Here is a 26,268-nt window from a genome sequence, read left to right as displayed (position 1 = left end):
CAGACCCACGTAAAAAAACAAGAAAATGAGAACAGCTTTATTTGGAATTTGGCTGTATTAAAATACTGCATATGTGAGCACAGAGAGGAGGAGAGATGCAAACAGATGAAGGGCTGAATCCGGCTGACAGTAGACAGAATGCAAATAGCTTACGATACGGTCCAGCCATATACTATGTTTTAACTTGTCTTGTTCTCCTTCATCTCCTCCTCCTTTCCTTGCTTCAGTGGTAATTCAACATGATTGTTTAATGGCCGATTTCTTCCCTCCGCCAACAACAAAGCCCTCCTGGCATCTGTTCAATACAACAGGAAGGATCAGAGAGCGCAAAGGAAGCTGAACAAGGAGGCAGCAGTGAAAGACAGAGGGAGAGAGAGACAGGAGGATGTGCGTGTGACAGAGATGTTCTCTCTGGGCCTTGACTGTTGTCCTTTGACCAGGCTGTAGGAAGGTTGAGGCTTTTCCAGCACGCTGCACAAGTGAGGAGATAACATCTGTCACCTCATGCCACAGCCACAATCACATCTACTGCAAATCAAGACACTTTTACTGAAAATCCTGCTATTGACAGACACTGTAGGAATCATTTGACACGTATGAAGTTATTAATTTAGGCTGTTTTTTTAATTATTTTTTAAAGGTAATTGAGTGATTTACTGATGAGACAAAATCTTCTGTTGAGATTAGTGCCAATACAAGAGCCTGAAAACTGAAATTATTATATACAGTATATTATATATATATATATAATATATATTATAATCTTAATTTAATTGCAAACCATGACTGTGCTTACCTCCCTGCACTTATACCTATGCTTGCTTGTTCCTTACCTCTGCATATTCAATAGAAACAGTCATGTTTTACTTGAGTCTTTCTGAAAGGGATATTTTTAGCGTGGAGACTGCTCACGTGTCAGAAAAGGAGGAACAACATTGTTTCTGCAAGGAGTGGAATATCTCCGGTGTCCCGAGAGGTTCAGAGACTGGAGGTCATCCTGCCGCTTCTGATGCTGAATACACACACTCCAAACTAGAATTACCTCCTCGCGGTTGTCTGCCTCCGCCACTCAGACTAGTTTCAGATGACACCCCTGTTTATCCAGCATCCTATAAAATATTAATCATTTGTGTGAAATTTTGTCTTGATTAATGGCTAAAAAGTGTTTCTGTGAAGTCACACTAACCTTGACCTTTGACCTTTGACTACCAAAATGTAATCAGTTCGTCCTTGAGTCCATGTGAACGTGTTTACCAAATTTGAAGAAGTTCCTTCAAGGCGTCACTGAGTTATCGTGAATAAAAACCACATGCATGGAGGAAACACTATGTTTTCATCAACACACACAGACGTTCTTATTCAGAGCAACTCACAAAAGTGCCACAGTAAATGTAAGCGAGAGAAGACTTACAATACTTCTGTAAAGTAAAGTGAAAACTTTTCTCCTTGTGGGACACATCATCTCTTACAACCTGCCAAAAAATAATCTAAAATAAATCCCCTCTTTGAGTTGTAATGTTAACGAAGTATAATCCTGTAATGGAACAATAACAACACCAGCTGAGAGGTTAATTAGTGCCTGTGCTAGCTGATGCAAATCCAGCTCAGGTCAGGTGCAGCCGCAGTCTGAGGGGGTTTCAGTCTGCGATGAAAAACAGTGAGAAGATACAGGCGTGACTCAGGAGAGGGAAGAGCCGGGTCCCAGAAGAACCCTCGTTCTGGGTATGAAAAACTCGGCAGTAGAGCTCATATTAAATCATCTGAAGTCCGCCAAACAATGAGCAAAATTTGGAGGAACTAAAGATGATGCTTAGTGTCGGCTGTCCACACCTGAAAGCAGAGAAAAGGCTGCTCCTCACAGCAGTGTCAAGATTCATGACCTTCTGTCCAGCTTATTGAAAACAATGTGGAGTACACAAATGTTCTGGACCTCACGACATCAGGCCGGTCGGGCACTTGAACATGGGCCTCGCTTCAAAACTACAACCTAAAACTTTGCATGAATACTGACATTCCTTTGTTGACTTGATTTTTCATCTGGTGCTAAAGAAACAAACGACAAAGATGCAATGACCTTGGTTTATTAGCTTCCTGCTGAGCATTAGACAAGTTTAAGTTTGATCTTTTATAGAGCTTTCGATTTATTTTGACACCTTTAACTGTGCTCGTGGTCAAGTTTTAGAGCAATCATCAAACATATTACCTATTTAAACCCTATTGAGCCATAAATATATGAAATATGCACTTCAACTAACACAATGTGTGTGTATATCATGCTGAAACCTCTTTTATTAAACCCCATTTTGCCACAGAGATCTTTTAAGATGCATATTAATGTTGTAATTATGTTAATATTGTGACCCTCAGAGGTCCAAACAGGAGAAAAGACTAGATATTAAACAAACAACAAATAAAGCAAAATACTGAATGAGGCCAAATCCTTTAATGTAGATAGATTAGAAGAATAAATGTGTATTGTCAACACTGTTTTACAGTTAACGCCTTAAAGTATTTCAAAAACATAATTTCCCTTCCCTTTTGAGGAATGTGAGGGGGTGGGGGTGCGGCGGGGGGGTTGTTTGTTATTCTTTGACTGCATGCTGTGGTGGAGATGTTTTCAATATCACTTAGGCTGATGGGCTTAAAAATCCAGCTGTGTGGTTAATGCATCATAATGAGCAGCCTGGTCTAACTGCATTGATACTGATTGTTCTGTGTAACCAGTTTAATTAGCTTTCAGTCTCAAATGTGATGAATGCTGTCCATTAACAAATTAGTGTTTTCGGGTGGGAGTGGGGGCTCACGTTAAACAGTTCACACTCACTGTATGCGTCACATTTCCACCTGGTGCTGTATGTTGTTTTTGTTTTGTTTTTCTTTAAGCTTGTGATCAGTTGGTCACTGAGGAAAATACTGAGAGATTTGGTTTTAAAGAAAATACTTTTTTTTTTGTTGCATGATGAGTTGTTGTCTTGGCAACAGCAACTCTTCCTTGGGGTCCATATAAAGTATTGGAAGCAGATTCCTACAACAAACAGATAGTGAATGAGAGTAACAACTAAAAGGTTACTGAAGTTCAGAATATAATCAGATCCAGCTCTGCTCCTGAACACACACACACACACACACACACACACACACACACACACACACACACACACACACACTCTGCCTCGGCTTGTAAGGTCAAATACATGAGCAGATGTTTGAATGGCCTAAACACTGTATCAGGTCAACTTCGTCTCAGCCTTTCGTATGGTCATAAAGTACATAAAAAAATATATTTTTATTTTATTTTATTCTTGTAATTTTGTGCTTGTACACACACACAGCACAGTGCTTCTGCGTGTACAGAATTACAATCATTTACATACAGTAAACACTTCTAGTCATCTATTATTTCATGCCTTGATGGTTGCTGAGGGTTAGAGTTGGTTCTTCCTGTAAACTCAGGATCCACAGTGTGTCACTCTGCCTTAGAGTTGGTTACTTAATAACATATATCACAAGGGACTTTTACTGCTAATAATATATATAGTAATTACAAAGTGGTTTAAAAATTGTACTTACTGTTAATTAGACAAGGCAATCCACCATTCAACAGTTTGTTGTTGAATGTAAATGTGGCTTACAATTAAGTCAGGTTCTGCTGTTTAATAGAATTATTTATTTAGTTCTGTATCGTCTAATATTAACTTTTACAAACACAATAAGTAACAGTTTTATATTGTTTTCATTTCTACTATACAGATAAAAAGGACTAAAACAAAACCTGAGGAGTTTCTGAATTCTTAAGAAATCTGCTCCAGGTCTATTCCCATTGATTTTCACACTACATGAATACATTCACAAATGTAAGTAGGTTTACAGCGTAGCATGTTTTGGGAATTGCTTGGCAGACATGTAAAATGTGTATCATTGGAAAAGATTTAGGGATAGTTGGTATAGTCCTTTAAGACACCAGTTATTTCCTCCTTCGCTCTCGCTGATCATCGACGTAGATGCTGCCGTTGGCTCGAGTTGAGTTTGTTGCTGTCCCTTATCGAACGTCCTGCCACGAGGAACTCTTTCTGACCCGACGACTGTGGACGTACAGTCAGCCAGCACTATGGTATATTTCATATTGAAGAGAAGGAGGTTGTAACTCATAATGACAAGCTGTCAGATCGAATCTGAGCGGCTGCTTGATGCTTTTGTATAATGTATGCGGCTAATGTACAAAGTGATGCAGCGTACGCAGCAGCAGTCAATATCACAGGCTCTTAACCTTTATAGCTTGTGACACCCAAAAATAAATGACGGCTAGTGACTCCTTAAGCTGAATTCACACATACACACACACACCATATATACAGGACCTATATGTTAACCTTTAACACCAATTTCACCCTAGAGATTAACATCTGAACTGCATACATATTCTGTTCTTGTTGAACTCCAGGACATATTTTGTGCAGACGATGCAATTCATATTTTTGTTAGACAATTTTTCTCTTCAAGGTCCTTTTGTATATACTACTGCTACAATTAGCCACAGTATATCTCATATTTTCCAGAATTACTTTTGTCAGCTCCCAGAGAAAAAAGGGCTGCCTTCAGACCGCCAACAGCACTGCACTGAAAAATGCAGGCTCTCAATTCATTTCCATAAATGAGGAGGCTTTACATTGGCACAGGAAAGAGTCCTGACGCAGCGGCTGTGGTAAAAAAAACAAAAACAAAACAAAAAAAACGCAGCGTTGTCCAACAAAAAAGTTGATTTTGCTAAGCCCTGGCCATAATGAACTGCACTGGATAATCACATCTGTAGTAGAAGTATACTTTGTAATGTAATGGTGTATTTCTTCCGTTTACCTCGCAGGATCTAACGATTGTTCGTTTTCAGAGCGTTATAAACCACTGTGCCTTCAAACTCATGGACGTATTACTCACGCTGCACTGTGTGGGTATTTTCTTCTCATGGGTACCTGTAGCAACATGATCACATCAGTGCAGCCCTTTGCTTTTCGGTGGAGTAAAATGTTTTTTTTTTTCTTTTCCCCGAGGTTGTTGCTGCAACATGAGCAGAAAAGGCGGCCTTGCTCTTTGATACTGAAGAACTGCCAAAAGTTCCCTTTCATGCATCTCTCCTGCAGCAGCTCTCCAAACAGTCTGATGTTGTGCAGTTGAGTGAAATCTTTCCTGTCAGTGCAAAAACTCCAACCGTGTTACCAGGTCGTTCTTTGTTACACGATGAAGTCAAAGCGCAACTGACTGTGAAAAAACAAACGCAGAATTATTAACCCACAGTAAATACGCCTCAGGTCGACTCGGGGCTGGTGTCGGCGTCAGGATTATGAACTGGTCTTTTGTAGCACACCACAGTATATGGTGTAAGAGGAGGCTGCACGTCCAATGGTAAGCTTTAGTGACAAACTGTCAAAGTGAATTACCACTGTTGCTGTTTCATTATATATGAACATACAGTATAGCATATACTCTCACATACATACAGCAGTGATCGAGTGTCGTAGAGGTCACTGGCCGTTTCTGATGCAGAAGGCCTGCGAGCACGAGCCCTGCTGAAGTGCCACTGAGCAGGACGCTGAATCATTAACAAGAGGAAGCCAATGTAGAAATATCTTAAGATGCAGTATCGCAATTAGCTGCTTAATGCTGGCTCTGGAGATTTTCTGTGCTGACGTACATTCCCAGACGTTAGGGTTTCAATAATGAATTTAACTTCTTCTCCTCGTGTTTTTGTGGTAGTTTGGCACCAAGATTCAAAATGTGTGTGTGTGTGTGTGTGAGAGAAGAGTGTTTTCTACAGATTATCTTCCACCTTCAGAGCTGCAGTTCACTCACTGTGCTGCGTTTACCTTTGTTACATAATGAATGTTCACGAAGGACAGTTTAATTGAGGCAAATAAAGTGTGACACAGAAGATTCATGACATTTTCTAATGCTGGATGTCTCAAGATTTATAGGTTTCTTGTTAACCTGCTTCCCTCTGTTCATTTATGCTGATTTATTTCGTGGGATGGGTGTGTAAAGCTAATATTTTTACACTCTGAGACTCATGCTATCCAGAGTCACCAATACTCACTCTCATTCTCTCCTTTCTCTCTGCAGCTGCGTCCTGTCCCCTCAGGGTTTTGAAATATAACACTATCACCATTTATTACAATCTTCTCCCTCTCTGTCTTTCTCTCTTCTCCGCTCTATCCAAACTGTTGTGCGGTCGCCTTCTCTCTCTCCAGCCTTACTCCGCTCTCTGAATCGCTTAAAGTCTCCCTCCTGTGTGTTAAATCGCATTGAGGGTGGAGGGAACAAAAAGGACATTTGCAGGGCGGGGTTGTGGCCAGTGGCCTTTATACAGGACATCAAGTTCATCCAGCCACACACAAGAAGCAAATTCCTCCTTTGTCTATGAGAAGTGAGTTGTGATTTTTGCTGAAAACGCAAAAAAAAAAAAAAGAAGAAGAAAAAAGTTTTAGCAGTTTCATCACATCTCTTTTAAAGCCGGGGTAGGCATTCATTTTTAATGAGCAGATATTGCATAATCACCTTTCAGCATAGTGTAATTCAAGTGGCCTGAGAGCGAACCAGACATCTGCACCTCCTCTTGGTTCTGTTTTCAGGCTTTAGAAAACCTAGTCCGCCACAGGAGACTTCAGCCAATCACAGGTCTTCTCACAGAGAGAGACAGAGTTCCTATTGGCTGTTCTACAAAATGAAGATGCGCATGCACGTCACGTCAGATTAATATGTGTTATTATCGGTGAAGCGTTACAGGCTAACTTCATTTTCCTGTAACATCTACATGTGTTGTGGTGGTTGCTTGTGCAGGTATGTACCGTGAAAGCAGGAGACGAGTGGCTGTGTTGAATGTCGCTAATAGTTCAGTATCACTTTGCATTACCTGCCTTGTTATTTACCAGTAATGTATAAACATTTCATCCACCACCAGGTACTACACACACCAAGCCTCAAATTAGCATGAGTGATGTTGAATCAAAGACACTCTGAGTTTATATGGCGGGTATAACGCAGAGCAGATGGAGTGAACCAGCTGTGGAGCATCTTGTCTCGTGTGTGCACTGATCACAGTTCGCTGTCAGTTAGCAAACTTTTTGTTTCTGCAGTGGAAGGTCGTTACTCCTGTTATAGGATTACCCTGTTAGACTATCTGAATATAGTTTAGTTTGTAGTTTTTGTTATGATTGAATGCAATAACAATAAGACAATCAAGGTAATGCAGATGGGCTAATATCCTGCAAAGTTGTTTGTCATAATGAGAGTAAAAAGATCATCACAAAGTCTACGAGTAAAAGTGGAACCTTGAAATCAAAATTGCTGTGAGTCACACCTTGTCACCCACTCATGACCATGAATCTGAACATACTGTCACAAAGAAGTTTAATTGTGGTACAGAAGTTGGTGTTAGTAAAGGAAAGATCTTCTGCTGCAGGTTCTGTAATATTCTCGTTTTATCTCCAGCGTCATTAAACAGAAATGGCTGAAGATGTTACATCAAGCAATTTTAGTGACCAGAAGAAACAAATTAAGTTACGAAAATAACATAAATGACATGTACATGTCAATATACAAGTTTTCTGTCGCTGCTCTTTAATTATGTCATTTTGTTTTACCCCTTTCTAAATCACACAGTGATAACCTTTTTCCAGATGAAGTTTGTGCCCTATTTGGATGGAAACTAATCCCGGCAACTGTGTGTGTGTGTGTGTGTGTGTGTGTGTGTGTGTGTGTGTGTGTGTGTGTGTGTGTGTGTGTGTGTGTGTGTGTGTGTGTGTGTGTGTGTGTGTGTGTGTGCGTGTGCGTGTGCGCGTGTGTCCTAGCGTTAGAAATTATGTGAATCTAAATCTATATAATTATAGATTTCCATGTGAGTTCCCCCCGGAGAGAACGAGAGAAAATGGAGTTTATGAGAAAGAGATGAGAAGCGAAATGAAGAGAAAATCATGTTAGACGAGGGAGAAGGAGCAGACAAAGACGTGTGTGAGAGAGGAGACGGCACTGAGAGAGGAGAGAGGTCCGCTGGGAATCATTTGGGGTGAGAGAACATTTTCCTCTTCTCGGGAATCTGTGTGAAACCAAATTACTGAGGACAACAGAATTACAGACGCAGACATTCAAGGGGGGAAAGAGATGAGAAATGAGCAATAGAGAAGCACAGAGACTGAAATGAAAAAGATATTGTGAGTGTAAATCACTCAGAGGTTTTGATTGTTTCTCCTGCTTCATATTCGGTGCGGTGATAGACAGAAAGAGGATGTGGTCTCCCTGTGGGTCAGTCAGTGGCGTGAATGACACGTTTTGTCCTGCAGCACCTCACGTTGTTACGTAGGTGTGTTTTCTCTAAATTGGGCAACTTATCAAGACACATACATGTATTTAAGTGCTTAAGTGTTTCAAAAGGTACATTTAACACAACGCATATTTTCCATGTTGTAACTGTATATCTTACAATTCACAGTAAAGAAACACATTTTTAAAATCCACTTTTTAGTCCTTAATTTTAGTGAAAATTACAAAAACAGTGCAAGAAAAGCACAAGTTGTTTCCAACATGACTGAATTGAGGAGTAATGACTTTCCGCTGCACTCAAGATATTTCTGCAAAGCTTTTCTCACACTGCAGGTGTTCATGATAACTTACATGACTGCTTACATCTTACATACTCATATCTGAAGCCAGTGTCACCAGCAGGTCCTCCGAATTAAATAAACTGAATGACAAAACATGTTTTTGGTCCATGCACACCAGAACAACACATGTAAGTTATATTATTTTATTATTTTAATGATATTATTATTTTCTGATGTGATTATTATTTGGGTAAGGTTAGGGAAACATTGTGGTTTGGATTCAAATTAATACTACGTCCAGGTTAGAGGCGACGGTCGTGGACACGGTTTTTCAAATTTGTTTTCCTTCGGGGTTCATCCACCCGACCTCCTCTGTATCACCGTCACACATGAGTCATAATTACCACAGAGGGCTTTGTCACGTGAACGTAAACCTGCAATTTTTTAAAATAATTTTGAACTTGTTTTTCTTTTATTATACCTTTAACCTACAAACCCATGTCCTGTAACCTGTGACTCTACCTCAGGCAAAGAGAATCGTGATGCCATCATTATGAACTTGACTGAATAATGTAGGACTGACTTTCTCCCCTCGTCAGAGATGCACCTCCTGATTTGAATTTATTTGAATCTTAAGCCAGTCACATGAAATGCAGTCTCACAGTATATAGAGAGTGACAGCATCAGAACCTTTTTGGTTGCAGCATGAACAGAGCAAAAGAAAGACAAAGAATAAAAGTGAGTCTCATCCTCTCTGCTCTCTCAGCTGTGTTGTGAACACAGAGAGGCAGATTCAGAGTGACTGGTGCTAAGACAGATAAAGGGGTAGACAGACCAACAGGCGGAGGGTGGACAGGCAGAGCAAACAGACAGATGAGACATTAAACAGAAGTGGAGAGGAACAGGATCGTTCTGTAATCTAATGACGATGACGACTGAGAGAGAGACTGTGTGTGTGTGTGTTTAGACTCCAGCTCTAATTATCTGTCACACACTGAAATGGAATAAGTCCTCAGGGAGAGAGAGCTGGGAAGACGGGGAGAGAGGAGAAGGAATAAGGAGTGAGTGCGACATGTGCATGTGAGTAAGACAGCAGTTGCATAACACGACCCCCTGATGCACTGTATATATAGATAGATAGATAGATAGATAGATAGATAGATAGATAGATAGATAGATGTCATCAGTCTTGACCACAGGCTTTACAGGCAGGTTTTCGGTGACAAAGCTGCCATAAACCCACACAACGCTTCCTGCCCAGCACCAAAACGCAAACAGACCATATTAATTACTTCCTGATGAACATAGTGAAATAAATAGCAGCTGAAAAAATAAACAGATACTTCCCTCAGGAGTTGGAACAGTATTGGAAATCTATCAACACAATTCCAAATCAATGATAATTTTGCTTCATGTCTGCTACATGTGTAAGCAAGTACGTGTTTCCAGTTTTTTGTGCCTCCCACAGAAAAAAAAAATCAATTAATGCAGCTTGTTATAAATATTTACTTAGATTTTATTTTTTATCCTCCATTTTTAAAAAAAACATTAACATACAGTAAACATTTAATTAGTAGTTAATGGTCAAGATGAACATGTTCTGATCTGAACAGAATATTGAAAGGGTTGTAAATATGTGTAATATTATGTAAACATTATGTATTATGTGAACATACATGGTCGCACACAGTGACACACTGACACACACTCACACGCCTGACATGTTCCATCTCTCTCCGTCACCCTGCAGTGAGCTCCAACCAGAGCCATGGGGAGTACCCAGACTGCCGCAGTGAGAGGGAGTCGGGAGGGGAGGCGTCTCTCCTGGTGTCTCCGCTGGTGGTGGCGGGGATCGTTATAGGTCTGGTCCTCTTCCTCTCCTGCATCACCATCATCGTCGGCAGCCTGCGCAAAGACAGTCGACTCCGAAACCCACACCTCCGAGCTAGCTACGGTCAGTCTGTAACTGCATCTGACTTTCTGACAGATCCGACTTGGAGCTTTATTAATAACCCCGACATCTTCCCCCTCCCCATCACCAAGGATTTTTTAGCAATTACATTGGGCCACATGCTTGTTTTCTTCTGGTCCAGCATGTGCCCGGTTCCACTGCCCAAATCTGGCCCATAAACAGCTTGATTGTCAGATGCTGTCAGTATGTGGGCCAGACTTGGGACGAGGACCCGGGCATATGTTGGGCCAGAAGTTTAATTTTCTTATCTGGGAAGTTTTGTTTGTCGCCTTCAGTGGAAATAATCAAAATTCAAAAGATTCATTATCAGAAATTAGAAGTTGTCAGAGATACGTGACGTTGTAGAATGAAACTGTAACACTCTCTATGATAATACTTCAATTTAAGATTTAATACAAGCTTCAAACTCATTATTATAGGATATTTATTCACTAATGAAATACTCAGGTTACTCTGACTTTCAGTACTCCCACACCTTCCTGCTCCTAACTTTCTTCCAAAGTCTTAAGCAGGTTTTCAGTTTCCCAAGAGAATGTAAATATTTCAAGACACTAAACAAATATTAAACAATAATTGCTGCCAGGACTTTAAATGGACGGAAAGGAAAACAAATTGCCTCATCCATTTCATTGCCCTTTGAAGGCCTGCTGTTATCTCATTTCTTTTTTTTTTTATCGGTCATCGTATAAGATGCATCGACTGGAGTCTTGTTTGCTCTGAAAACAAATTACATATGAAAGATTTGTACGGGATAAAAAGAAATGCAGTCCATCGCCTCAATTACTGTAATACTACTGGATGCCCCGAGATGATAAGTCCCATTTGAACAGAGCAATAACTTCTCGTCTCTGTCTCTGCAGGACCAGATGGTTTTTCCTATGGAGGCTCAGTGGGAGAACTGAGGTCTACCTGCTTAGAAGACTTTCCTCCTGGTTTAGACTTTGACTCATACAGAGAGACACTATCGCAGGTCAACAGCCTGTACCCAGACTCGCCTCCACGGTAAGTGCTTTGTGAATCTAAGGTAGCTCAGTATTCAGTGTTCGGGCACAAAATCCAGTTTTTGAATTAACGATTTGACATACATGTAATCAGTTTCTTGTCAAGACTTCTGTGTTAATTACAGGGCTTTTGACGAGCTTGGAGAAGCTTTGGACGGAGCCATGCTAGCTGTTTCCCCCTTTATCCATTCTTTGTGCTAAGCTAGGTTAGCGGGCTGCTGACAGTAACTTATGTAGCTTACAGACCAGAGGAAGATCTCAGTCTCCTCATCTAACTCTCAGCAAGACTTGTCTTTTCTTTCCTGGTATGTTTATTTATCAAATGTCTGCGACCGACTGAGTGAGTGAGTGATAGAGTTGGTCGGCCGAGGGTTGGACTTTTCCCGTTGGCTGTTGCTTTTTCAATCTGATTGGGCGCTAACACTTTCCGCTACGTCATCGGAGCGTTAACAGCCGAAGCACAACAGCTTTCAGTTGGTTTTTCTGATGACACTTAAGCTAAAAATCAAATGTTGAGCCTTTCTTCATCTACAAGAAGTTACAGTGTGTTGGTAAAATAAGAAAGCGGACCACTCCTCCTCTTGCCAATTATGTCAAATGTCAAATATAAAATATAACTGACAGTTCAGCCCATGTCCCCCACTGTTCTCTGTTCACTTGGTTTGACCCTCCTTCTGTGGTAATTCATTTATTAGAGAGCACTGCTACCTGTGGTGCCCTTTGTGAAGGTGCAGGAATGAGCGTGCGTGTGTGCGTGTGTGTGTGTGTGTGTGTGTGTGTGTGCGTGCGCGTGTGTGTGTCTGCGTGCGTGTGCGAGAGAGCAAGACAGAATGAGAGAAAGAAAGAGCTTGCTAAAGGCCAATGTCATGGTGTTTTTGAGCTAAATGTCAGCTGGTCTAATTGGCAACTTTAATAATTCACATACATCCCACCCGTGCAGAGTGTGTGTGTGTGTGTGTGTGTGTGTTGTGTGTGTGTGTGTGTGTGTGTGTGTGCTTTAGTCTTTTCCTTGTTCTGCCTTAGAAACACTCACTTTACCCAAATTGATCGATTTGAGGTTTATTAAAATCCCATTCAAAAGCTTTCTTGCATCGATATCCTCAATATTTATCAACGTAAAAACACAGGAGTCTCCTGGATAATCTAACTATGCATCAGGTTTATGTAATGTCAAGAGTTTTGATTGTTTCAATTCAGTTTATGAGACATCATGATTGATTGTCCACCAGTTTGTTATGGCAGATGGCTCTAGCTGTTGTGATTCCCATGAGCCTCAGGAAAAGAAGCTAGTCAGTGGTGGCAAATTTACAATTTCTTCATTGGCACAATTGGTAACAAAACACTGTGCCATAGTTGATGAATTCATCTAACATTGAACCAGAATCTGGAAGTGAATCAGTTTCACCAGCTGAATATTTTATCAGGTTTAGATTTACCTCTGTCCATTGGTGGTGTGATTACAGAATTTAATGCGTGGTTGATGCTTCTTACCAAGGTGCTATAAAGTTAGATTTCCATTGAAATGTTGTGGCTCAAGAAGATGACGTAATTATTTGTGTACCAGTCAAACCTTAAATGATGGGAAAACATGTAGAGAACATGATGGACATATATGTCAATTGATTATTCAGGTCCAGTTTCAAGCGGCTGAAAAATGAAAGCAACACCGAAGTGCCAAAACCTGCAGTTCCTTGAATGGCCACTAGAGGCTGGCTCCAAAAATGAGTCAATCCCCATAGACTCCCATGTTAAAATGTCCAAATACATAGCAGAAATGTTTACAGCCTGGTACAAAAAACTGTTTTGGTCTTTATAGCTAATTTCCTCCTTCATGACGACTGTACAAGGGATGAATTTTCATATAACACAACCATTTAAATTTTATTAAAGCCTATAGTACTGCATAATTGAGGGCGTGGTCACTGTGAGTGACAAGTGCGTGAGAGCGCCACGAAGTCTCTGCTCCGCACACGCCCCTCCTCTTTGCCCATTTTTGGATTAGCTGGGAGTGAGGCGGAGTCAGGCACTGCCAAGATGGCGACAGCAGAGCAGCTCACTCTGAGCCACAAAACCGCTCTTCAGAAGGAACCTGTGGGTGACGTCACGGAGGCTGCGTCCATCTTTATTTACAGTCTATGGAAGTGCTCCGACTGCCAGTCACCTCAACAGTGTGATCGATTTTCTTTTCCTCACACACCAGCCATGTTATCGCAGCTACACGTAGCTCATGTGCTTCGAGGTCCCGTGGGATTCAACACAGTGCTGGAAATGTTCCATATGGATCTTGATTCATGCTGATATAATAGTCGGCCTATTGCACAGTTCTTGCAGTTTTTTGGCCAAACATTCATCATGTTGAATGCGAGGCTGAGGGTCTGTGCTGGAGGGGTGTGATCTGGGGACTAAACCAAAGCTCCTGTCATGTCCTCGGTGCTATCTCGCAACACAGTTAAAATGAATTATCCTGCAGGAAAAATACATCATCTGGGAAGGGACACACCTGGTCGGCAGCGGGTGTTCGGTTTGCCGTGGTGTTTAAATGATGCTTGGTGCTGCAGGGACTAATGTGGGCCAAGAGGATGTTCCCATCTTCAATCACGGCTACCACCTGACTTCTGATGAATCCATTCAGTGTTCATGAAAAATCCTTAACGTGCTGATTAGCAGGACAGGACAGGCACCATAAACACACTGTTCTCACTGCAGTTGAAGCAGTAGAAACCTGAGAGAGTGTAACAGTAAACAACGTCCCGGCGTCACGACAAGGAAAGAAAAAGGAAATGAAAGCAGAGGACAAGAAGAGAGAAAGGGGAGCTAGCGAGCTACGTCAGCGCTCTGGCAGGTAACCAGAGTGTTCTGGACAGCCTGTGTGAGAACCGGACGACGGGACGGCAGCCAACACACACACACACAGACACACACAGACACACACACATAATGTACGTACATACCAATCACATATTCTGTTTACCATTATGCTGGCAAGTTGTTGTTTGGTACACTGTCAGCAAGCAGGTAGTTGCAGTCATGTGATGATCCTGCAGAGAGTCTGTGTGTGTGTCTGTGTGTGTGTCTGTGTGTGTGTGTGTGGGGGGGGGGGGCCACAGATGGTTGAGGGAAACTCAGAGAACTCAGATCAACAGCTCACCTACTGAGACTGTGAACGTTGTGCTTCCGACACGAACACACACACACACACACACACACACACAGACACCTTCTCTCTCTCTCTCTCTCTCTCTCTCTCTCTCTCTCTCTCTCTCCGACACTCACTCACACTCATGGATCAGCAGCTCACCTGTGGAGACTGAAAGCTTCTGCTTCCTCTTGGGGAGAAGCTGGGCAAGCTTTGGCAAACACACATGCACAGTCACACACACACACACACGCACACACACACACACACAAGCGAACACACACACACCTTCCCTTCTGATTAGTGTTGCATAAGAATATAAGGGAGCAAGTGGAAGCAAACTGTTGCACAGAATTTAGAAAGATGTGTGTTGACTGCTGGTGTCAGTCTTGTCAATTTCATTAATTGAGACTGTAAAGCAGCATTAATTAATTGTGTGGCCACTTTGGGGCAGTGCAACAAACTGTAAACACCCAATAAAGTTGTTGTTGGCGAACCTGTGACAGAGCGACATTAACATTTACTCTGAAAATCAGTTCTTGTGCAGTACAGATGGTACTCAAATACCAGTTGACACAATATTCGTATTATCGATAGATATTTGTTGACTGAGGAGAGGCCGTCTCCTCCTCGGTTCTTATAGTAATTTGATGCAACACACACCAGCTGTAACTAACACATGATTTCAATCAAAATGTCAAGATGACCCGGCCTGAGTTTCTCTCATCTAAAGACTCATTATTCTTCTCTTTGTGCATCACAACATCCTCCTTAACTCCGCCTATACACACATATCCTGTTGTTTTCAATGTTCTCAGACACATGTAGACAGGAAACACGTTCACCTCCTCCTCCAGGCTAAACTGCTTGATAATGAGTGTCTTTGTCTTTAACAATTTAACAACATTGTAAAATCATGTGGTTATATATATATGATGCATCTATCTATGAAAATGAATGAGCGTGTAATCTTGTTAGAAAATGTCTGTGAGGACTCTCAGTCATCCACGTCATGGTTGAATCGAAAGCAACTGGAGCGAAGTCTCAGCAAGAAAGACGTTCTTCAGTTCTGTGACTGGTGTGGAGACTCAAGTGTTTAACCTCTGTACGGTCGTTACTAAGGTCATAGATGTCACTGGGTTCGTTTGTGCTCCAGGCGTGATAGAAAACACATGATTGTAACAGGAATTTCCCTCAGCAAGAAATCGAGACACCTACATTAACAGCACAGAAGAAGAAGTGCTGCTGTTGTTTAAAAGCTGGATTTGAAATCTATTTTGTCCACGCTAGAGAGGCTGTCTGAATCCGAACCCTCTGACACAACACATCATTAGGTCTGCGGACAAACCACTACAGGACCGACACGTCCTCACGTACGGATGCTTGATCAGGGCCCGACCGTCGTCACTGGGAACCGCTGTAGCGTCACTTCTCAACGTGCGGGATATTCCCATAGGAGAGCTGTCTCCTAAAATGTTTTGTTTGTTTATTGCACCGTTAGCTGACAGTGAGCTCATGAACGTTTGCAGGGAAACAGCTGACTGCTGCTGGAAGCTGATGAGAGGAAGCAGGATGAACCACAACATCAAAGTTGCAGGTCGTGAGACTTTATGTGGGATTTGATCTGAAATCATTTTTTTGCCTTCAGATGTTCATGTGTGTTGATAGACGCACATCACATTGAAAAAGTAGACAAGTACGTAGCATTATTAAAAAGATTCACGACCTGTTCAGCAGGAGAATAATTTCCTTGTTTCCTGTTGCTGTGTCATGTTGTGTGACACTAATGCTCAGTGTCACTGACAAAGAAAAGGAAAAAGTGTTTTCAGGTCAGGGTGTCTCAAGGCAGTTTTGTCAGAGAACAGAGAAAGCTCTGGAGGAAGGATAACTCTGGGCAGCATCAGGATTTAACAGCACAAGTGACAGTGAAAATGAAAGACGGAGAAGGTGAGAGCAGTGATGGACGCGCAGCAATTGAATCGCAGGAACAACACTCGAATCTGCCATGTGTTCCTGTCATATTGTAGAGTGAAAGTGATGTTGCCACATGCAGGTTGTGTAAAGATTGAGAGCGGGAAAATTAACACAGATAGATTTACAGCACAGGAACACAGCAACAGGAGACACGTGACCTTTATTTTCTGGAAGCTGCAGCGATGTGATCTGATTAAACCTGTTAAATTTCACCTAAAACTTTCTTTTGAAAGGTTAAATCTGACTGTAGACTTCATGCCGTGAGCTGTTTTATGCTGAGAAATCAAATCAGCTTTGGCACGAGCCACATAGTATATATGTGTGTATATAAATACACACGCACCTGTGAATGCAGCATCTATATGGTTCTCTTACTCCACAGGCAAGTACCTCTCACACTGGTAAAGAGCAAGGACATGCCAACATTACACACACATAGACCTACACACACACACACACACACACACACACACACACACACACCGAGGACCATATGCTGTACGCTGTAGCTAGAACTGTCCTGTGTCCAGATCTGTAGAGCGTCACAACCAGCGCATGAACACATGCCAGAGGTCCTCCCTCTCTACTGACCCGTGCGTATCCGACTTCAACCTCCTTCTCTATCATATTAATATCCATTGAGGTTTAGAGTCAGGGAAAGATCGTGGTCATTGTTAAAGGAAGTCAACACGAGATTGTTGGTAAGAAGAGGGATGCAGTTTCTTCAAGTGGTTTTGCAGCACTATATCAATGTCACACCGCTTCCTCTCGTCTTGTTAAAAAGGCTGAAAACTTATATAGAACTGCAGAGTTCGGCAATAATCTTCTGTGGGATCATCTGAGACCCCTCCCACGTTACAATACGCAAAGTCATTTGATTCATTGTTTAAAATAAAATTGATTAATAAAGCATATGAAAACAACATGCAGACTTTCTTATTTATGGTGCACAAACTTCAGCTGACGATGCAGCTAAAAGCTTTTATTAGTTAGCGCATATCTAAGTAAGAAATATTGCTAAAAGGAAAATTCAGATCAGATTTTCGATTCACACTGGGACCCACTGAGGCTTCCCTTTGACGACAGTTGACCAGTTTAATTTCTGGAGCACCTCGGATTCACTTAACCGTGTGCACCTGGTAATTGTCATTTGCCTTTGGAAATTTTTATTTAGGTATAGCTGCTTCATCAGCAAGAAGAAATAAATCAATTAAATTTACTCCTCATAGAGAAGTTGTTTGCCAAGCTAACATTTATCAAGACTTGGATCTATTGATTCTCCTCGTCATTGCCTGTATAAAAAAAGAGAGTCAAGAGAGAGAGGCGGATCCAGGGCCGAGACAAAGAGAGGAGGAAAGAAAAAAGAAGAGGGTATAGAAGCAGAGAAGAAGAGAGAGAGAGAGGAGAGACTGCTCACTCGCTCAGTAACCCAACACATTTTTATAAACAGAACAAATATAAGAACTTCACCTTGTTAGAACAAGGACAGCAGCAGCATGAAACTTGTTATTTTGTTATTTGCTACTGAGTAATAATAACTTCCTTAAAGGACTAGCTATTTAAAATTTTATTTAAAGGGTATTTTATGTGACGTGTCGGGAGCTTAAACAGAAACAGGCAGCAGATTCAAACGCAGACCGACAGATAAACAGAAGCACTTGTGTAACTCCCGGCCCTAACTCCCAGCGTGTGTCTCAGAGGGGACGAATTATTTTCACTCAGCCACACCTCGCTAACACACACACACACACACACACACACACACACACACACACGTTAGCAGAGCACACAAAAGTGTAAAACACCACATTCATTATCTGGTGTGAGGTTTCTGCAGAAGCACAGACACACGGAGCCGAAAGGCGGCGGGGGAGCGGAGGAGCTCATAACTCCTGAGAGACCAAAGACACAGGGATTTACAGTGTGTTATGACACCTCTGAAACACCCTCGCCCTGCCGCGCACGCCGCTTCCCCGTTTCCAATTTTCACCTCAACACGCCTCATTGGCATGAATGTTTGAGGTCAGTTTTCCCAAAGCAGAAGAAAATAATCAGCACGGAAAAAAAAACATGTAGCTGCCCCCAGTCTTTTGATTTGTGTCCGTGTGTGTAGGTGTGTGAGGGTGTCCGGGGGAGAGATTATGTAAAATTCAGACTGCTGCAATCATCATCTCTAAAAAAAAAAAAAAAAAAATCTTCTCACAAAAACAGATCACTGCAGTTTGGAATGAAACAATGAAGTCACAACATGGTAATGACACTGTAAGCCTCAACATTGTCCTGGAGATACTGAGTTTAAAAGCGCAGTTAAGAGTGTAAACACCTCATGAAAGAAGTCAGTAAATCTGCATTAGTTTTCATTGCCATTAGCAGTGGCTTCAGTCCCCTGTGTGTCCTCATGTCCCCATTGGTTTGTTCACAGCTTGAACTGGGATTTAAATATGAACCAGTTCTGTGCCGAGGTTTTTATTTAGAAAATGTTTGTTCTGTCTGGTTTGTTTACATAAATGAGTAAGTAGCAATTAACTAATTAACAAGTGCGACACTAAAGAACAAACACTGATTTTCACTGTAGTGATGATTTTGTAAAAGGATCTTAGATTAGATCAGACGTACAGGGTCACATTTGATATAACTATGTAGTGTGTGTGTGTGTGTGTGTGTGCGTGCGTGTGTGTGTGTGTGTGGACATTAGGTCTTTCTGACTGAGCCTCGTCCTCACATTGAGGCTAAAATAGACTCGCCCCGCCCTCGTTCTCTCTTGCAAACGCACACATTTAAGAATAAAACCGCAGAAACACACTCACACTCTAACACTGTTTTAAAATATCTGATACATACACACACACACACACACACACTTGCACAGGGAAGTGAAGGAAACAGAGAAAGTAAACATGAATAAAAAGAAAGACAGAAACAGTGGAGAGACACACACACACACACACACACACACACACACACTTGCAGCACTATGGTACCAGACTGATATAGTTAACCACTGCGCTGATTGAGTTACTCTGATTTACTGCTTCCTATTCCCCACCATCATCTCTACCATTAGCTCTACACACACACACACACACACACACACACACACATACGCACATGCAGGCACACTGTGATTTTATAATTCTGTTTTCTATTTCGTTTTGTTCTATTTTATGTGTTCTATTCTCTCTCTCTCTCTCTCTCTCTCTCTCTCCCTCCCTCTCTCTCTCTCTCCCTTTCTCGCTCTCCTCTCTGTGGAGGTGGGAGGAGGTCGGTAGAAACCTGACCTCTTGGGCTCCTGGAGGAGTTCATCAGGGAAGTGTGCCAAAACAGCAGAAAGGAGGCTGTGTGTGTGAGTGTGTGTGTGTGTTGTGAATGAGGCTGCTGCTGCTGCTGGTTGGAATCCATGTTGATGGTGAAACATGCAGCATTTTCACATCAATTTAAAACATAATTTACATTAAATGTGGCATATTCCTTTAATCACCACGATACTGGACACACCATTAAGAGTGGGTTTAAAACGTATGCAGCAGCATCAGATCTGACAGGACTCAGAGGTGTAGAAGAGACGGATAGCAGGAGTTATGGGAAATGTGGTTTGGGTTTGAGGAGCATCATCATGTGAAACTGATGCTTCTAACAGGATTTTGTTTTGTTGTGTGTTCACAGGGTCCAATATGTCACAAATGTGTGTGCGTGCAAACGAGTGGGTGTGAAAGCAGGTGATGTTTTAAGATGCCGTTACATAATATTTTTCACTGAATGTCATTTTTCTTCCTTTTTGTGTCCCTGTCAGGGTGGAGACAGATGAAACTGGACAGCTGTCAGCACATCATAAAATTAGCTGTGACACAGCATACACACACACACACACACACACACACACACACACACACACACACACACACACACACACACACTCTCTCTCTGCCTCTACTGCTAAGACTAGAATCAGGTTACATCCCTGTTTATCCAGAATCATATAAAATATTAACCATGTGTGTGAAATTTGGTCATAATTTCTGTGTGAAGTCAAAAGTGTTTTCTGAAGGTCACCATGACATTTGACCTTTGACCACCAAGTTAAATCAGTTCGTCCTTGAGTCCAGGTGAACATTCATGTAAAATTTGAAGGGATTTATCTTCAGGAGTTCTGGAGATGTTGCGTTCAAAAGGCCAAAATCATGTTTTGTGAGGTCACCGTGACCCTTGACCTTTGACCTTAGACCAAAGTGTAGTCAGTTGGCCGGTGAGTCCAGGTGAATGTTTTTACCAAATTTGAAGATATTCCCTCCAAGCGTTACAGGGATATTGCGTTCACAAGGTCATAACGCCATTCTGTGAGGTCACCGTGACCTTTGACCCCCAGAATCTATTCAGTTCATCCTCGATTCTTAGTGAATGTTTGTTCCAAATTTGAAGAAGTTCCGTCAAGGCGTTTTACCGTGTCCACCGCTCCGACTGACGGTGCTGAGGAGTAAAAAAACAAAAGATTATAAAGATTTTCTCTCAATATTCTGATAAATAATCTGCTGATGTTCTTGTGACATAAAATGCTGCCGACTTCCAAACCACAGAGGAAAGTAAAATAAAATAAATTAATTTTCGCCTCATTTTTGTTTTAATCTCCATAGTTACGATGAGTGTGTTGGCCCTGGTTCGACTCAGATCTACATACCTACAGATGACCCACCTCCTTACTCCCTACTGGACCCCTGTCAGAGAGGCCCGGAGCAGGAGGAGCAGCCAAGCTACACCGGTCCGGATCCTTCTCCGTACTGCGGAGAGACCTCGGCCGGCGCCGGCTGGTTCTCCCCCTCCCACTACGCGCTGGGACTGCAGGAGCACGAGCACCAACACATCGCATCCATCTCCTTCCCGCTGGAGGCGGCACCGCCTTACGAGTCAGTGTTGGCCGAGCAGGGACACCCCATCCCTCTCATGCCATGTGACCTTTATAAACACCAGTCAGAGCGGGGGGACGATGGCGGCTCCCAGCAACCCGGGGCGAGCCAGATCTTGTAGGACAATTAATTTGTTTCTCTCACCTGCGCCGTTGGTTGTCCCCAGTTGAATCACTTGTGATGTGGGGCACAAAATGGCTGTTCGGAGCGGCTGGGACACCAAACAATGGACACTAACGAGATGTACACATTTTCCACACAGTTGCTAAAACCTAATCAGGCTGAACGTCAGCATCTCAGCGGACTGACATGAAGCCGGGACTCCAGCTTTCAACCTACAGTTTGTTTCCGGACAAAATAAAAACTCACGTCTGACTGTGTTGTACCGTAAAGTTTCCAGAAAGACAACTTCTCTAAAAAGGTTTGTCATCCGAGCGACGCTCCGTTGGACAATGACTCCATCTGGTAATAACACTATTGTCTGGTTCAGTTTTACCGCGTCTTGACTGTTAATCTCTTTTTTCTTGAATTAGGACGGATCTAAGAGACACGTGTTTGGAGTTAGTTAAAAGACTAACACTGATTCACCGCACTGTAGACGACAGGAAGCCGACTTCTTGTGTAGGAGAGAGAGTGTGAACAACATCAATGTGGTTTTTAGTAGTGTTTTTTTTTTTTTTAGGTATACACAAGCACACAGAGTTCCCCCTCTCCCATTTATTTTGGTCTGATCCTCACCTGTCGGTATGTTTTCATGATGTTTTGAATGAAGTTACACTTAGCTCTGGTGTTGTGTAAGAGAACAGTGCGTCTCAGCAGTGTGTGAACATTTAGTATCCCAGTGGTAAGAGGAATGACTCTGTAACGAAATGATTGTGGCCATAAAATCCTGGACGAGAAGAGTGAATCATCAACAGTCCCCTTCTTTCCAGTCGTATATGTTTGTCTCCTTCAGCAATGCACTATGATGAGGAAGTCACCGTGAAATGTTTTGCAACATACTGTACATCTGTCATCACCAGAGAGGGGGTTTCAACCAGTCCGCCGTCGCACACATTGTCGTAACTACTTCTGTCAAGGGCTCTGGTTTTAATATCAGTGCTGTACCTGGACCCCAGCAGCAAAATGTAGCTCGGAGCCCCTCCCCCCTTGACGGGGGGTTGGGGGTTGATGCAACAGAGAAGTTACACATGAAACTGTAGAAACTGTCAACACACCGTTCACCGGAGAGACGGATGCTTCTGTCTTTTTTTGTCTTTTGGTTCCAGCCTTGTGAAAGAATAATCTTGGCCTGAGTTTTCCAAACATCTCCACAGTTATTAACCTGCATAAGCAACAACTGGAGATGTGACAGGAATAAGAATCTAGATACTGTTGTTTTCAATATTTACATTTAGTGAAAAATGCCGTTTGCGTTGTTTTAAAGCTCGAGGTAACGTCTTCAAACTGCTGGTTTTTGTCTGATCAACGCCTCAAAACCCAAAGATTTCAGTCTACTTTCAAATTAGTAGAAATGTTATCAACTTATTTTTTCAATCTACTAATTGATTAACTGACCAGTCATTCCATGTCTATTGTAAACAGATCGACATCCAAACACAATTTTTTGGGATGTATCGCTCCTGATCAAAAACAAATTAATTGCATTGAAAATTTTATTTTTAAGGGGGAAAATTAATTCCTGTCAAAAATATTTAGATTGAGCAAATTTGCAAAAGAAGCTTCTATTCCTCAACAAATACATTTAATTAGTTGTAACCACAGACTTTTCTTTACTCTTATTAAGAGGTGTCGGTCGCCTCACCTTAACAACAGCATGACTGTACAAATCGATCTCATGTCTGACGCACTGGAGACAAATATAATCCAGGCGCCATGTGTACATTAAAGATGTAACCAGCTGTTCACTGCTGTGGGTGCAGAAGCTGAACACTTCCACCGCAGCCAACCGAGACCCTCGAAGCTCTCCGTGTTTTTACATTGTTTAAAATATTTTGACAAAGACAGAAGCAGGAGAGGAATGTGCGAACAAGGTGTGAGGAGGGAAAAACCTGGAGACACTAAGACCTGTAGACAACACATCACCATTCATCACCAGTTATTGAAGCGGGAAGTCATCTGAGGCGAAGCTTTAATAACGATGCAAATGTTGCTTATGATTTTAGAATAACTCGTCCAGGTTGGTTCGTTCTGTGACTTTTGTTCCTCAATGTAGAAAATGGTCCTTATGTGACATTGTCTTTGTGTTAAAAGATGTGCCTATTAAATAAATAGCCCTCAGACTGTTAGTTTGAACATTGTAGCCATAATATAATAATCTCAATGCAATGACTCCAGTGCTCTGCACTGTTAAATGTTTGGTTCTGTCATGAAGTTTTGGTTTCCTGATGTGGTTTGGAAGATCTTCTCACTATTTGAACCCCTGTATAAATAAGTCGTGATGACAGATTTGATTGACACATCTTGTTTGTTCCAATGATCAGCTTCGTTTATCATTTGGTTCAGTTTGGCAGCTGAAGTCGAGTGGTCAACTGCCCGAGTCACAACCTTTCATTTATTGCCCCAGCGTTTGCTTTGAATTGTTTCCATTCAGAGTCATGATGTAGTCGGTTTTAGTACAAATGTTAATAACTCTTTTGATGATATTGTGATGAACCATGAACTCTCTGTTCTCCCCTCTGTCTGTTTCTCTCTTCTTCCCTCCTCCCTCACTCTTTTCTCCCTGCAGGATTCAGGGAATCTTTAGAAATTACTATTGTAATGCCCACAGCCATTTTCTTTTAAGCACAGTCAGTTCAAAACAAAGACATAACTTCATTTCATCTGCTACTGAAGCGTCGCTCATTTTCACTCTCTGCCACTGTAACTGTTCTACACATAAAGGATTATTTTAGAATTAATTGGCTTGTAAGTAAATTTAGGCTAATTAGTTATGGGTGTAAAATGATATGTATATACAGTATAATAGAATAGCATTTTATCAAACTAGTAGGATTTAACAGGTGATCAGAGAATCTCATGTCTTTAATGGTTCTCATCAAATTACACAAAATATGAAGGACATGAAAAGACCTCACATGTAGTGCACGCAGCTGCATGACAGCAGGCCTAATATAGTCAGAGTACATTTATACAGTACATAGAAATAGCATTATAGCATCGGCCAAGTCCTGCAATAATAATGTCTCCACAAGAGAAAACACAATAAGCACCAGAATTAGCTTTTTGAATTTGGAAAGTATGAAGTAGACAAAGCAATTATTGCTGTATCAATATTCAATTTTACATTAAAACCTGCTCCTGATGGTTTTAAGGTATGACCAGAACCTTGAAACTGTAACGATGCTTTTATGTTATTTTATTTATTTAGTAACTCTACTATATTTGGTTTACTAGTAGTGTTTGAGAAAAACAAAACAAACAAACAAAAATATATATATTTTAGACGTATGAAATGATACACGCCTCATTTCAGATTCAAGAGATACAGTACTTTGAGTTTGAGAAAAAAGCCATCGCCAGTTAGAGTAAAAATATGAAAAGAAGACGCTTCTGTCTGACACATAAAAGGCCGAGTTTTACAGAGAATCTGAAAAATTAATCAAATGAAATCATGAATACACCTATTCCCAAAACTCCCACACGCTTCCACACTGCTCTCCTTTTAGTCAGTGTTCATCATTAAGTAAAATGAATTCATGTGTATCTCCACAAATTCCCATGTTTGTATGTTGAAAATCTACATCAGCGGATAGATCAAACCAGACTGTCACAAATGTAGTTTTACATTATACACTTTTTTTTTACCCATCGTCCACCAGAGGGTGCTGCAGAACTACAATATATCACTCATCTATTTAACAACACACACACACACACACACACACACAGACACACACACACACACACACACACACACACACACACACACACACACACACACACACACACACACACACACACACACACACACACACACACACACACACACACACACACAAGAGGCTGGATGCTGAATAAAACAGTACGATCCCCTGGGTGTGTTTTGCCGTGCTTGTATAAAGTGAGGGGTATTTTAAGGCTTTATTAGATTAGAGGAAGAGTAAAATGTAAAGATCACCATGTCAGTATTATATTAGAATTTGTTAATTAAAGACATGAGTGTGTCTCCTTTCCTAGTCCAACTAGAGAGAAGTATTTTCCAGCACATGTTCACATATTACTTTCTTTTCAGCTAGGATAGCACTGTTTCGTATAGGTGCATTCTCTGTAAGTAAATGGTGTGTAATTGTCTTACATGTGTATCACTCCCCACATTTCCTCCTTGCTCTTCTTTCTTTGTCTCTCGAGACAACAAACTTCATGTATATATTAGGAACAGTGGTTAATAATGTTTCTTTATGTTCTGTATTAGAGATTTTGGTAAATATTTTCTTCTGTAGAGAAGAGTGAATAAATCTGAGCTCTTATATCAATCAGTGAGTGGCTGATTTTGAACAAGCTGGAAACACACACACACATACACACACATAGACACACACACATATAGGTGAAAGGAGAGCTCTGTATGTATCCTGTATCCTATTTTTGTTTTGTTTGTTTTTTCCTATAAATAAGTTACAAAAATCTTCTTTTTTGTGTATGAAGGTATAATCTTTGTTCATGTATAATTTCTATTTCACACGGATCCCGCAGGAGA

The 26,268-nt window shown here is 41.4% G+C and overlaps 1 protein-coding gene across 1 annotated transcript in view; it reads left to right on the top strand.

Moving 5' to 3' along the window:
• The window catches only part of bean1 (brain expressed, associated with NEDD4, 1), a 47,066-nt gene extending 21,022 nt beyond the window's left edge, over positions 1-26,044 (top strand). The window contains exons 4-6 of the mRNA XM_056395995.1: positions 10,339-10,542; positions 11,421-11,562; positions 21,300-26,044. Coding sequence (XP_056251970.1) covers positions 10,339-10,542; positions 11,421-11,562; positions 21,300-21,690 — 737 coding nt within the window. The 3' untranslated portion in view covers positions 21,691-26,044. The remainder of the gene's footprint in view (positions 1-10,338; positions 10,543-11,420; positions 11,563-21,299) is intronic.
• Positions 26,045-26,268: the final 224 nt, after the last annotated feature.

The sequence above is a fragment of the Seriola aureovittata genome, chromosome 14, assembly GCF_021018895.1.
Source record: "Seriola aureovittata isolate HTS-2021-v1 ecotype China chromosome 14, ASM2101889v1, whole genome shotgun sequence".
Taxonomy (NCBI): domain Eukaryota; kingdom Metazoa; phylum Chordata; class Actinopteri; order Carangiformes; family Carangidae; genus Seriola; species Seriola aureovittata.
This window is presented reverse-complemented; position numbering and strand designations above follow the sequence as displayed.